Raw genomic sequence first — 13,186 nt, forward strand, 5'->3', positions numbered from 1 at the left:
CATTTTAATCTTGTGTATATCCATTGTTGATGTGATCATTGTGTTTTTCATGTTAAGGATTGCTATTACGTATTCAGCATGCCCCTCCTCATACCTGCAATGTTCTGTGTGACTTGTCAGCCCATGTCGTTGCACTGCACACAAAGTATTATGTAGAATATATGTGAGCACTGTGGTCTGATATTGACTGCTGATCTCTGCTGTTGCCTCCAGGATGGCCTCTGGAGGCGAAGGCCACCGCCACGCTCGCTCTCAAACCATGCCCATCATCAGAGGCAAGAATGCCCTCACCAACCCCAAGCTGCTGCAGATGATGGACACAGGTATCACTGAGGAGCACAACCACAAACACACACCTGCACACAGGTTCCCTTAATGCCAGTCTCTTAGCAGATTTAATCCACTTCAGACATTACACATCACACGTCCACACAACGCCAAGAGACTGATGTGAGTATTTACATCTGCTTCTGTGTTTAGATGGGAGTGTTCAGGATGGGGACACTCTGAGTCCCACTGATATTGAGGCCAACTTGTCCACGGAGGTGTCGCTCACTGTGCTGGACGTGCTGGAGCTCTTTGTTCACCATCACAAGGTCTGTGGTCATTTTATACCATTTAACCTAAAGCTGGTAAATGTCTTCTGCTGAACATAAACTTCTCACGTGACAGCTGATACTTTACTGCCACCTGGTGGCAAGATAAAATTCAGTGTATAAAGGTATCAAGTAATCCTTGCACAAGCCCTGAGACAATGAAAAACAAAAAAGATTTTCTGTTGGTGTATCTTCTGTTATTCTGTTGGGGTGCCCACTTCTACAGAAGCAGCTGCTGCTGGACGATGGTCAGAACACACTGATGAAAAAGGTGCTGGACACCTACATGCTCTTCTTTCAAATCAACCAATCGACTGCGACTCTGCGGCACGTCTTCGCAGCCCTCAGGCTCTTTGTGCAAAAGGTGAAAGCAGCACGTGAGCACATTTCTTCTCAGTAAGTGTAGTTTTTCTAATGCCTGATTTCACCCTGTTCTCTCTCTCTGTAGTTTCCCAGTGCGTTCTTCCAGGGTAAAGCTGACCTGTGTGGCTGTCTGTGCTACGAGATCCTCAAGTGCTGTAACCATCGATCCAGCTCCACCCAGATGGAGGCGGCTGCCCTGCTGTATTTTGTCATGAGGAAAAACTTTGAGTTTACCAAGGGCAAGTCCATAGTTCGCTCCCATCTGCAGGTCAGTCGGACCCAATTTTCCAATAGCAACATAACCTGTGTGTTGTGTATGAAATGTGAAATAAGGTCTCAGAGCTACGCCGACTCATCGTCTCTCTCTGATTCCCAGGTGATCAAAGCAGTGAGCCAGCTGATAGCAGACGCTGGAATCGGAGGCTCCAGGTTTCAGCAGTCCCTGGCCATCATCAATAACTTTGCCAACGGAGATGCACCTCTGAAGGTGGTTCATACCTTCACACCACATATTCCTGTCATGTCACTGCTGACTGGATTTTGCATGCATACTTGTCCCATAGAACATTCAAGAACATGCTCTCTAGTGAATATAAACATAGTTGTTACATGCAGTGAAAATCATACTGAATAAATGTTAAATGGCAAAATGGCAGAAGTACTCTTAATTTCCGTTCAGTTAAAACATGAAATGCTTTGTACAGAACACTCCATTCCCCGCTGAGGTGAAGGACCTGACTAAGCGCATCAGGACCGTCCTGATGGCCACGGCACAGATGAAGGAGCACGAGAAGGATCCTGAGATGTTGGTGGATCTACAGTACAGTCTGGCCAACTCCTACGCCAGCACGCCCGAGCTGCGGCGCACCTGGTTAGAGAGCATGGCCAAAGTTCACGTGCGCAACGGCGATCTTTCAGAGGTTATTAATGTTTTTCTTGTTGACATGCTCTTTCTGAACACACGTCTTTAGGAAAATATTCATAGAAGCTGATGATTTTGAGTGTTTTTCTTTTCAGGCTGCTATGTGTTACATCCACATCTCAGCTCTGATCGCTGAATCACTGAAGAGGAGAGGTGAGCGCTCACTTGCCGCTGTGTTTCACCTTTTCAGCTTTTCGCAGCATGTTTTGTGTCAACACGTGTATGCACAATTACTCTGTGCATATGCAGCGCCGTGAACTTTCTCTTGGTTTTTGCATCTCTGCAGGCGTGCTAACTTGACTCAGCCTTTTCACAGCTCTCTTCTGTCAGTCACAAAGCCCTCCTCTTTCTCTGCTAACAGCCATTGCAGTTTTAGAGTGTAATCCTTCATACATCCATGAGTGTTGATGTTTTTGTTTGAAAGGGATTTCATTGCAATCAGTGTGAGATTATGCATCATATTTATGAACTGAGGGATTTGAGAAGCTGTTCGCTGTTAGACAGTCTTTTCTACAGGGTTATAGGTGTAGGTCCACAGGTTTGTTGTGTTGCATGTTGCTCTGTTTGCATCTGGTTTAGCGTTCCGTGTGCATGCTTCCCCGTCCACACCAGCACGTGTCCATCTTCTGCTTTTTGCGTCCGACACCTTCTTGCATGCGATTCACCCGCTGAGTCGGCAGCTAGCGTGGCATGCCAGTAGCTTGGCTGATTGGCAAGCCTCGTTCTCGAGTCGAAAAAGGCAAAAGCAAGCGGACTCAAACTTTGTGAACCTGCACCTCCTCATCCTCCCCTTCCTACCGAACAGGCTACTGGAGAACTGACAAGGCCAGGATGTCCAGTGTGTCCCCCGAGGAAAGCCCTGTCTTTAAATGTAGCTCCTTACTAACTACCTCCCGAGATCAAGACAGTGAGTGTGTGCGCCTGGGGCCTGCTGGGTGAAAGGGTTGGGAGTCCAGAACAGAGGGATGGAGACCGGAGTGTCTGGGCAATCGCGGGTGTGCAGTGTTTTTTAAAGCTCTTGCCAGTGGGTGCATGGTGTCGACGTTGAGTGATGGACATGATTTAGAACAACAGTTCAAAGAGTTTGCTGGGTTCAGATTTTCCTACACTCTTCTACGTTATGCAGCATTTATTGTAGAGTTAAATGTTTTTGGTCCTGCTGTTCTTGCCTTGATGGATGACATTCCCCACCACTGTTTGACTATTTTCGCACAAGTCCCACTGGTTAGGATACTGAATGTCACCAGCGTTTGATGTAAATCACACTCACACTTGATTGTTGTTTGTTTGTTTTTTTTTTTTTGCTGTTGTGTCTACAAATGTTGAAAGCTTTTACTTTGAAAAAATGTTTACTTTTTAAAAAAGTTGAAAATACTTTGTGATCTGGATGCACTTCATGCATCTGTATGGTACAAGCTCAACATAACACAAGCAAAGATGCTAAGATGTTCAGTCTGTTTTGGGAAGTGTGCACGGAAATCCTTTGAATTACACCTCTTGATGATCTTTCTCACTTGTCTGAAACCCCAGCTTCTTTCTCCATGGGATGGGCAGCGTTTATGTGCATCAGTCCGAATGTTAAGGAAGAAGGTGCTATGAAAGAAGACACCGGCACTCAGGACACACCATATACTGAGGTCAGTCTTTTAGAAATGTCAACGTCACGGCTTTTTATGTTCACAATCATTGTTGCAAGTTCGAGAAAATCGGCATGACGTGCTCGAGCTGTGGTAATATTTTGGACCGATGACTTTCACAATACATTGTGTGATTTCATTAACACTGTGTAGGACACCCTAGTGGAGCAGCTGGAGCTGTGTGTGGACTATCTGTGGAAATCCGAGCGACACGAACTCATTGCCGACATCAACAAGCCTGTGATTGCCGTCTTTGAGAAGAGGAGGGATTTCAAGGTGCGTGTTTCCGGTCCTCATCTCGTATCCTTGTGTTGGAGAATTCGTATTGAGCTGACTTCAAACCAGACGTCCCGCTTGTGTGTGTTTGCAGAGGCTCTCGGAGCTGTACTACGACATCCACCGTTCGTATCTGAAGGTGACGGAGGTGGTGAACTCAGAAAAACGCCTCTTTGGCCGATACTACCGCGTAGCCTTCTATGGACAGGTGAGGGATGAATACAGAATGAAATGGACGCGCTCCACACACCTCGAATGAATTCAATACACGGCAAGCAGTCATCTGACAACGGACAGTAAATCAGCTCAGCAGTATTATCACTTCACAAGTATGAAAGAGGTATATTAAAAGAAATATGACCTTTGTTCTTAATAGGTTTGTAAAACTTGTCCAGATTTTGTTTTTGTTTTTTTTTTTCTGGAGAAAAGCACCAGAACATTCAGGGTTTTTGTTTTGTTTTGTTTTGTTTTTGTTTGTTTTTTTGCACAATTCTAAAGCCAACTTTAAGTAAATCCACACTTTCTAGCAAGTAGTACTCCTTTACTTTGGAGTTAAATTACAAAAACCGAAAATTTTAATTTTTGGGTGCAACGTTTTTTTTTTTTTTGTTTTGTTTTTTTTTCAGTTGAGCCAGTTTCCTTAATTCCTGTCTGCTTTTTCTTCCTTTTTGTTATATTCTGTATTCAAGATTGCGGTAAGTTTTGGACACCCTCGATTGTTTTCATTGTCCTTTGTGCTAACCTCTCTTACCTCTCCTCTCCTTCTGCCACTATTAACATCTGCCGCTCTTACCCAATGAAGGGTGTGTCTCAAGCTTGCTGTGGTCCATTTTACTTCCCATAATTCCTGGCGGTGACAGTGTTTTCTCCCCAAACATTAAAAACAAGCCGATGTTGGACAGGAAGATTATATTTAAAAAAAACATAATTTACTCACTGTGAGATTGACCTCTGCACTCCCCCGTCCACAACTTAACTCCGACACCCTGTTAGTGCTGAGCTGCTCTAACAAATGGGGATAAAGATAAAGTATGTCTACATTATGCATCGCTAAAGATTCAAGAATCCACTAGAGTGCAACATAAAACCAGAGTGCTGTGAAAGGAAACACATAATCACAGTTAAGTTTCAATTAAGTGTACAACTCCACTTTGTGTGTGTGTGTGTGTGTGTGTGTGTGTGTGTGTGTGTGTGTGTGTGTGTGTGTGTGTGTGTGTGTGTGTGTAGGGTTTCTTTGAAGAGGAAGAGAGCAAGGAGTTCATCTACAAAGAGCCAAAGCTGACTGGACTGTCAGAAATCTCTCAGAGGTTGCTCAAACTCTACTCTGACAAGTTTGGAGCTGATAACGTGAAGATGATCCAGGACTCCAATAAGGTAAAAGACAAAATGAAGAATATAAAAGGCTCTTCCACAAATTGTCATCTCATAGCCGTTGTGGTTTCTAAAAATTCTCCATTGTCCTTCTTTTCTACCAGGTAAATCCTAAAGACCTGGACCCCAAGTTCGCCTACATCCAGGTGACGTATGTGGTGCCCTACTTCGACGAGAAGGAGCAGCAGGACAAGAGGACGGATTTCGAGAGGCATCACAACATCAACCGCTTTGTGTTTGAGACCCCGTTCACTCTGTCGGGGAAGAAGCACGGGGACGTGGAGGAGCAGTGCAAGCGACGCACAATCCTGACCAGTGAGTTGGTTTCTGCATTCAGTGAATGAAAATCAGCAGATAACACAACTCCCAGGAGAATTTCCCTGCTTGAGACATTTCTCGCGTCTGACCATCTGCTTTGCTGTTCTCCTCAGCGAGTTCCAGCTTCCCGTACTTGAAAAAGCGGATCCAGGTGGTGGAGCAGCAGAGCACGGAGATGAACCCCATCGAGGTGGCCATCGACGAGATGTCCCGGAAAGTGTCTGAGCTCAATCAGCTCTGCAACATGGAGGAGGTGGACATGATCCGGCTGCAGCTGAAGCTGCAGGGCAGCGTCAGCGTCAAGGTGGGAGTTCCGGCCACGCTGCACATGCTCGTCGTTTGGGTCTGATCCCCTCGTTTGGTCTCACCGGATCCTTGGTGTGCAGGTGAATGCAGGTCCGATGGCTTACGCCAGAGCCTTTTTGGAGGAGAAGAATGCCAAGAAATATCCTGACAACCAGGTCAAGCTTCTGAAGGAGATCTTCAGGTAAGACTTCCACAAATGTACACATTTTGTAGAATAAAGTTTCGGTACTTGTACCCATCATAGAGGAAGATGCTCTGGTCAGATGAGACATTTTCTTCATTCAGAACATTGCATGCATGATTACAAGTGTTGATAACCATCATTCCCTTGTTGCCATCTGCAGGCAGTTTGCAGAGGCCTGCGGTCAGGCTTTGGATGTGAACGAGCGTCTCATCAAGGAGGACCAGCTGGAATACCAGGAGGAGATGAGAGCTCACTACAAGGACATGCTGATGGAGCTGTCCGGCATCATGAATGAACAGGTCTCGCTACACCCTGACCGATCGGACGGTCTTAGCATACTGTGGCTTTTCCTTTCTTTTAAATTGCAGTTTGTTTATTTTTTTAAACGGTGTACTTGCATGGCATACTGAGCATCATCTTCTCCGCTGCATTATGTTATGAAGCTTTCTGCATTTTGTGTGAGGTTCACCAGTTTCTGTTTACAACTGCATAGTTTTTTCTGCATCTTTTCAAAACCTTTTCTCTCATTGCAGCTTCAAAAAAGTGTTGTTGCCCTCAGTGCCTCCCCTCTGTCTAACAGCTCTCTGTCCACTCTCTCTAAGACTGGTATGTCATGCCATCAATTCCTTTACAAACGGCATCTTATCACCTTGCTGCTTGCTTTGCCTGACAATGCCCAGCCCGTCTCAGGAGCCGGTCTTGACGATTGTTCTGCGTTCCGTCTTTCCTTGTTCCAACGGCGGCTTTTTTTATTCTCCTGTGCAGATTCCTCACACAAGACAACCAGGGACGGAACGGCACAGCACCTACTGAACGGCCATTAGACTCGCCAGAGCGTTTGAAACTTCGAAGCGACTTGTTTGTTTCTGACTGTAATGTTGTTCCCGCTGCGGAGAGCAGCGGGCTAAGTGGAACTGTGACCGGTGGCAAGTGTAGAGAAAAACAAGGGAAGACGTTTGTAGACTGTGGTTGTGCTAGTCTGTAGTCCTGTTGGTGAACGTTGACTGTCTACAGTAGAAGGCCAGGCTGCTGGACTGTTAGCTACTGTTTGTTTTGGTTCTAGAGACTTGATCCATGTGTCGTTTAGGTTCTTCTGCCCTGATTCATCAGCCTGCACACTGATAAATACACACACAAACACACATAAGCAAACACACAACATGCGCCTTCTCTCCACAACCCTGAACCCTTTAGAGAAACAGTGACCTTACCGAGCTTCAGGTGCGTTCAGCTATAAATGTAATGTATAGCTTTCTGGTGCATTTTACAGTTTTTACACTTTTCCTGTGGAATTTTGTTGCATTTGAAGCTTTGGAAAGATTTGATAGGCGTGACCAATGTGAAAAATAAAAGGATTTCAATACAGGTTTTAATTATCCAAGAATCTGAGGAGTTGAACGCACCTCCAGTTCTTGTTTGAATGTAGAGCTGCTCCACATTGCTACTTTGTATCCTTGCTAACATTCTGGAAATATCAGCTTACCAATTTTCAAACGGACACACACAAAAAAAAATATGTTTTGTAACATTTTTATAATTCAAATCGCATTGTTACTGTTATTATTTCCTGTACTGTTTTGAATTGTAAATAAGAAATATTAATATTTAAAAAAATGTTTGAAATGTTTCTTTTTATAAAATATACAATATATAAATATTTGTTTAGCTGAATTAAAAAAAAAAACAAACTAAAGTTTTATGTATAACATTTAAATAAAAAAAATGTTAATGTCCAAAATTCATGGAACTTTTGTCTTTTTCCTTCGATCTTGTTATGACTGTGTTGCTGTGATTCTGTGTCTTCTTGGTATCAGATTCGTGCTTTCATGCATGTCACTCTGTATGTTAATGGCAGTAGTTTGGAACCATAGTGAAATGGGTTCTGAAAACGGTTTCTAAAATGAATGTGGCCTCGCTGCAGCTGTGCACAGCAGCTTTTCATGTCCCGGCTATTGACCGTGCCCGAGTGCAGGCCGCAGATAATTATAGCTCATTATGAAGTGCACAATAGGCGTATGAAATAGTGGAAGTGGTGAAATAGAAAATGTAATGAGCTTTTCTTCATTTTAAACACAAAAGATGCATGTTCTTTTATACATTCACCCCAGATACCAATGATGTGCCAGTGTTTCCCAAAGCATCGCCTCAAGCCTCCTTAAGAACAGTTTATTTTCCCAAATCTGCTCAATATTTATTGAAAATGTGTCATACCGGTATCCCAAGTCTGTAATTTAAAAGCTTATTGGCTCCACCCCACATTTGTGACTAATATGCATTTGTAGGATGAGCAGCAGTGTGTGGATTGCACCGATGAAGGCAATGCCAGGTCTTCTTCTTTCAATGCCACTTGAGTTTTCCTGCTTCACCTCTCTGACCCTCAAGCTCAGCGCTGCTGTGCATCACCATCACACAAATGCACGTTCCTCACAAATGTGGCACCATTTAGGGAAATAAACAGACTTTCCTGAGATTGCCAAGAAGCACTATTGCAACAAAACAAGAAGGAAGTGGAGGTTAAGCTCTACATACCTGAATGAATAACAACCAAAGAGAAAGTGGTTAAGGATGTGTTGGAGGGAAAAATAATTCAGATATGAAGTACCTACCCCGTTTAAACAAAATGCACAGAAGTTGTGCGATAAAAACATGAAAATCAGCAGAAATGCATTCATCAAAGTAACTGATGCTGACTGCTGTTGAGATCCAGAGGGAGTAGAAACCATTTTTTCCACAAATCACCTCCCTCAGCATTTATTTCTACCACTTGATCAATTTCATAAATCCTCCTAACTTCCACAAGAATATCTCTGCAATGTTTCTGTGTTGTTGACTCCTATACTCAAACTCATGGCTGCCGTTTCACTGAAAGTAAACTGTCATTAAAATTTAGCATGCATTCTGACAAAGGACAGTTTTCCATAAGATCTGGTGACAGTGGGTTTTTTTTCGTTGGGTATAATTACTGACCACAGACAGAGCCGCAAGTGGTCGTTTACTTATTCATGCTAAGCCTGAGGTTAGAACAAGGTACATATTAAAGAGGTGAAATAGTCCTGAGCATGCAGCTGGAGGTGGAAGACAGCCTGCGGTCCTGCGTGTGTTCGTCACCGCCTGACAAGACGACTGACACACTTCTATCTCCGTCTCCTCACTCTCCCAGTCGCTCCTGCCAGGTGAAGCCGATTGAGTTGCACTGACCTCTCCTTCATGAACCCGTTTCCTCGCAGCCAATCAGTATTTTTATCTCCCTCCGTCTCATCTCTCTGGCCTGTCTCCCTCTCTACAGCCTTATTTTGTGAACCAGAAAGGGGAAGCTGATTGGGTTTCTCTCGTCTACAGACTGGGTTACGGGTACCTGCCTCCCTCCCTCCCTCCAGCGGCCTGGACTCAGGCGGGGTCAGGTTGCTCCGAGCCAGCAGCATTCAGGCTCAGTCACACATAACAAAGCAGGGTGACACTGTCAGCACAAAGTCTCAAGTCTAAGTCATGTCTAATAGCTCTTGATTTGATGTATTTTGTGATATAGTTTTTTTTTTTTTTTTTAACTAAATAATTCAAGCTTGTGTGCATAGCTACAGGTGCGCTCAAGCACAGGTCAATTCAGACCGTGTACCTGACCGTTCAGTCTGAATGAAGTCCCATCGAGGGTAATTATTGATAATTTTCTTCTTTGTGTGCAGCTGGTATGCATTTGATATTTGCTACTTCAATCTAAAATGTTTTAGAGCAATAAAACGAAGATGAAAATGATGCCTCTCACTCTTCAAAATCAAAATTTGTGTGCAAGTACAGTCTTGACTTTATTAAGCTAGGCTTTGTGAACGGAGGTAGTGAAGCAGAGCTGAGAGCCCAGTGTGTTGAGTGTGAGCTAATGCTATAGCCAGAGCCTAAACCTTCAAAACTAAAGCGCCATCGTGAAATCAAACATCCAAAGTTAGTTAGAAAGCCGGTAGACATTTTCAAGAGCAAAGAAAATGGGCTACACATGTCTTGCATTTGCACCATAGATTTGAACAGAGGGCTGTGAAACTCCTTCTCACTTTCACAGCTACATACGAGTGAATCAGGATTATCTATGTGGCCACAACTAAGACCTAAGCTTCACTGAAGGCTTTAGAGTGAGCCTGTCCCCCATCCAACCCAGACTGGACCTGTCTCCCGTTCCACTCAGACTGGGTCTGATCAGATCTGAGAGGGAGGCCCGAGTGTCTCATTAAGAGCAGGATAAAAAAAAAAGAAAGAAAAAGAACTGTTGTCACCATTTGTAATATTCATTTGTCACAGATTTGTAGAGTTTGTTGAGAATTATAGGGGGTTTTTTTGTGGAGCAAAAATGAAGACGGCTAAATCGTCAAATCCATCAACAGGTTGAAAATAATATTTCCAAATGTGCCTCATTAAAATTGTATTCAATTCTTTTATTTGAAACTTTTTTTTTTTTACCACAGAATTTAATTTATTAGAATTCATCTATACAGCTTTTTGAGTACCAAAATCAAAATATTTTGGGATTTCTGATTTTTTTTTTTTTTTTTTTTTGCTGTTTATCGGTAATAAAATTGACTTTATATTCGTTTATGTACAAACTTAATTTGTTAGAACTGCTCGTCTGTTTTGTGTTGTTATTCATTCGGGCTTCTCAACCCTGGTCCTCAGGTGGTCTCCTGCATGTTTCAGCTCTCGCCCTGCTTCAGCACTCCTCCTCAGTCTGATGCGACGTCTTCGTCAAGCTTGTATAAAATCCCAGTAACGAGCCCTCATTGCAATCAGGTGTGTTGCAGTTGTGAGAGACTTTAAACTAGACCTGGAGGAACAGGAGCCCTGTACATGTGCAGGTTTACATACATGAAATAAAGAAATTATTTTTGAAATAATCACAACATATTATATCATTCAAAATTGTGCCCGGAGCTCAAAAAGGATAAGACCCTCTGGCTTAAACTATATCCATACAGGTGTATCCTAAATAATTTGAGTCATACTTAAAAATATTTTTGGGGGAAAAAAGATACCATTTTCAGAAAATTTTCAGTATTTTGAGATAATATGTTATCATGAAACAGTGTTTCCCAGTCCTGTTCCTCAGGGCCCCCTGTCCAACACGTTTTAGGTGTTTCTCGCTTCCAACACACCTGATTCAAATTAATGTCGTTATCAGGCTTCTGCAGAGCTTGATGGTGAGCAGATCATTTGAATCAGATGATTTGGAAGAGGGAAACATGCAAAACATGGAAGACGGGTGGGCAGGATTGGGGAACACAGTTCTAGAGGACAGTGTAGACCAGGGGTGTAGACCAGGGGTCTCAGACTCAGATCCTGAAGGGCAGCAGCTCTGCATGTTTTCCATGTCAAACAATTGACTTCAGTGCAATGAGGTTTTCTGCTGATCTTGGTGATGGCTCCTTCCTGAGATCCAAGTGAGTTGAAGCAGGGACACATGGAAAACATGCAGCGCTGCAGCCCTCTAAGATCCCAGTTTGAGACAGCTGACGTGTTTCTACATGCAAACCTAAAACGTGGACAGGTTGAAGATGCCCTTTCCATGAGAGGATGCGGTGCTGGAGCAGGCTGGAGAGAGGAGTGGAGGGAGAGATGATTTCACTCAGCTGTGAGTCGTTAAGCATCTCTCCCTCCTCCCTCTCCACAAAAGCCACTCCTGTTGGTGATCCACAGCAGAAAGTTTCATGCGCGGACAGGAGACAGCACACGTTGCTGAGACAATGAATGGTCTGCAAGTCTTGCGCTGTCAGGGAGACAGGTTTTTGTGTCAACTGGAGGGTCTCCTGAAAAGGGACTCCGGTTGACGGTTTGGATTTTGGTTGCAGCCTGGAGGGAAGCCGGGGAGGCTCTCTAAGGCAGTGTGATCTTTGTTTTTGTGTTTTGGAGTTAAATAAGGCTGATGGAAACTCTGACCAAGCTGGTGTCATACGTGGTGTACATATTACAAAGTCATAATAATTCAAATGAAAGTGCATACTGTGAAATAATGAAAATATTTACATCAAATGCTTAATAATTAAATGAAATATGAAACATTTTATTATGTTTTGTAAAAAAAAAAAAAAAAAAAAAACTTTGCTTACCAATACATTGTTCCCAACTACTCAGTCAGGAAAGTTCTAAATGACATCATCATACAGAAGGTGCAAATTGTATCATCTGACAAGACAGAGATGCAGCCATAAATAGTACTGATCACACAAAGGCAGCTTTTAAATAGAAGTACAGACATGTATTGACATACATCTATTGTGTTTTATTGTTCTTTTATAAATGTAGGAATGCTATCTATAGTTAAAAATCAAATTTGATTGGTGTCTTTATCTCCTATTATCACATAGCAACATTTGAATAATTTTGTTTAATGTAGTGTTTCCTGGTTGAAATTTATTCTGTCAAGTGTCTATTCATTTCGTGAATCACATATTCAGCTTTATAATAAATATTGAACTAACCTCTTAAAGTTCCATTAAGAGGGGATCCAAATTATTTGACATATTTAAACACGTTTTTAAGTAATGCAATTGTAATCCTCCACCATCACCTTCATCCTCATCTGACCACTGCTTCCTCTCAGTTCCTCCTGTTTCACCACCACCTCCACCTCTGACAGTGGATGAGGTGAGAAGAGAGCTGAGGAAGTTAAATCCTCGGAAGGGCCCAGGACCAGATGGAGTGAGCCCACGTCAGGACTGTGCAGAGCAGCTGGCATTACCCCTTCAGACACTTTACAACTGTAGTCTTCAGTCAGGCAGAGTCCCTGCTCTGTGGAAAATATCTTGTGTCATTCCTGTGCCAAAACAAGCGTGTGCAACTGAGATAAAAAACTTTAGACCTGTGGCTTTGACCTCGCACATTATGAAGACATTAGAGCGTCTTGTCCTGCATCTCCTCAGACCACTGGTGCAACATGCACTTGATCCACTCCAGTTTGCCTACCAGGAGGCGCTGGGAGTGGAGGATGCCATCCTGTACAAGCTGCACCGGACCTACTCCTTCCTGGATGAACCTGGTGGATATGTGAGGATTATGTTCTTTGATTTTTCAAGTGCATTTGATACTATCCTACCAGACGTTCTCAAACAAAAGCTGGAGGGGTTGGGTGTGGTCCCATCCTTCATAACACGGATCCACAGCTTCCTGACGGGCCGGTCCCAGTACGTGAGGTTGGGCAACATCACCTCAGATTCTGTAGTGAGTAATGTTGGTGCTC

General features: G+C 43.4%; 1 protein-coding gene across 6 annotated transcripts in view; it reads left to right on the forward strand.

Moving 5' to 3' along the window:
- The window catches only part of dock10 (dedicator of cytokinesis 10), a 63,739-nt gene extending 56,654 nt beyond the window's left edge, over positions 1-7,085 (forward strand). For all 6 annotated transcript variants that reach the window (XM_030107837.1, XM_030107839.1, XM_030107835.1 and 3 more), the window contains 17 exons: positions 214-323; positions 481-596; positions 823-960; positions 1,045-1,227; positions 1,336-1,446; positions 1,664-1,879; positions 1,977-2,034; positions 2,687-2,788; positions 3,412-3,518; positions 3,672-3,794; positions 3,889-4,002; positions 5,022-5,168; positions 5,270-5,480; positions 5,597-5,787; positions 5,870-5,970; positions 6,134-6,272; positions 6,739-7,085. In XM_030107837.1, the coding sequence (XP_029963697.1) occupies positions 214-323; positions 481-596; positions 823-960; positions 1,045-1,227; positions 1,336-1,446; positions 1,664-1,879; positions 1,977-2,034; positions 2,687-2,788; positions 3,412-3,518; positions 3,672-3,794; positions 3,889-4,002; positions 5,022-5,168; positions 5,270-5,480; positions 5,597-5,787; positions 5,870-5,970; positions 6,134-6,272; positions 6,739-6,786 (2,215 nt within the window). In that variant the 3' untranslated portion in view covers positions 6,787-7,085. The remainder of the gene's footprint in view (positions 1-213; positions 324-480; positions 597-822; positions 961-1,044; positions 1,228-1,335; positions 1,447-1,663; positions 1,880-1,976; positions 2,035-2,686; positions 2,789-3,411; positions 3,519-3,671; positions 3,795-3,888; positions 4,003-5,021; positions 5,169-5,269; positions 5,481-5,596; positions 5,788-5,869; positions 5,971-6,133; positions 6,273-6,738) is intronic.
- The last annotated feature ends 6,101 nt before the right edge of the window (positions 7,086-13,186 follow it).

The sequence above is a fragment of the Salarias fasciatus genome, chromosome 14, assembly GCF_902148845.1.
Source record: "Salarias fasciatus chromosome 14, fSalaFa1.1, whole genome shotgun sequence".
In the NCBI taxonomy this organism is placed as follows: Eukaryota; Metazoa; Chordata; class Actinopteri; order Blenniiformes; family Blenniidae; genus Salarias; species Salarias fasciatus.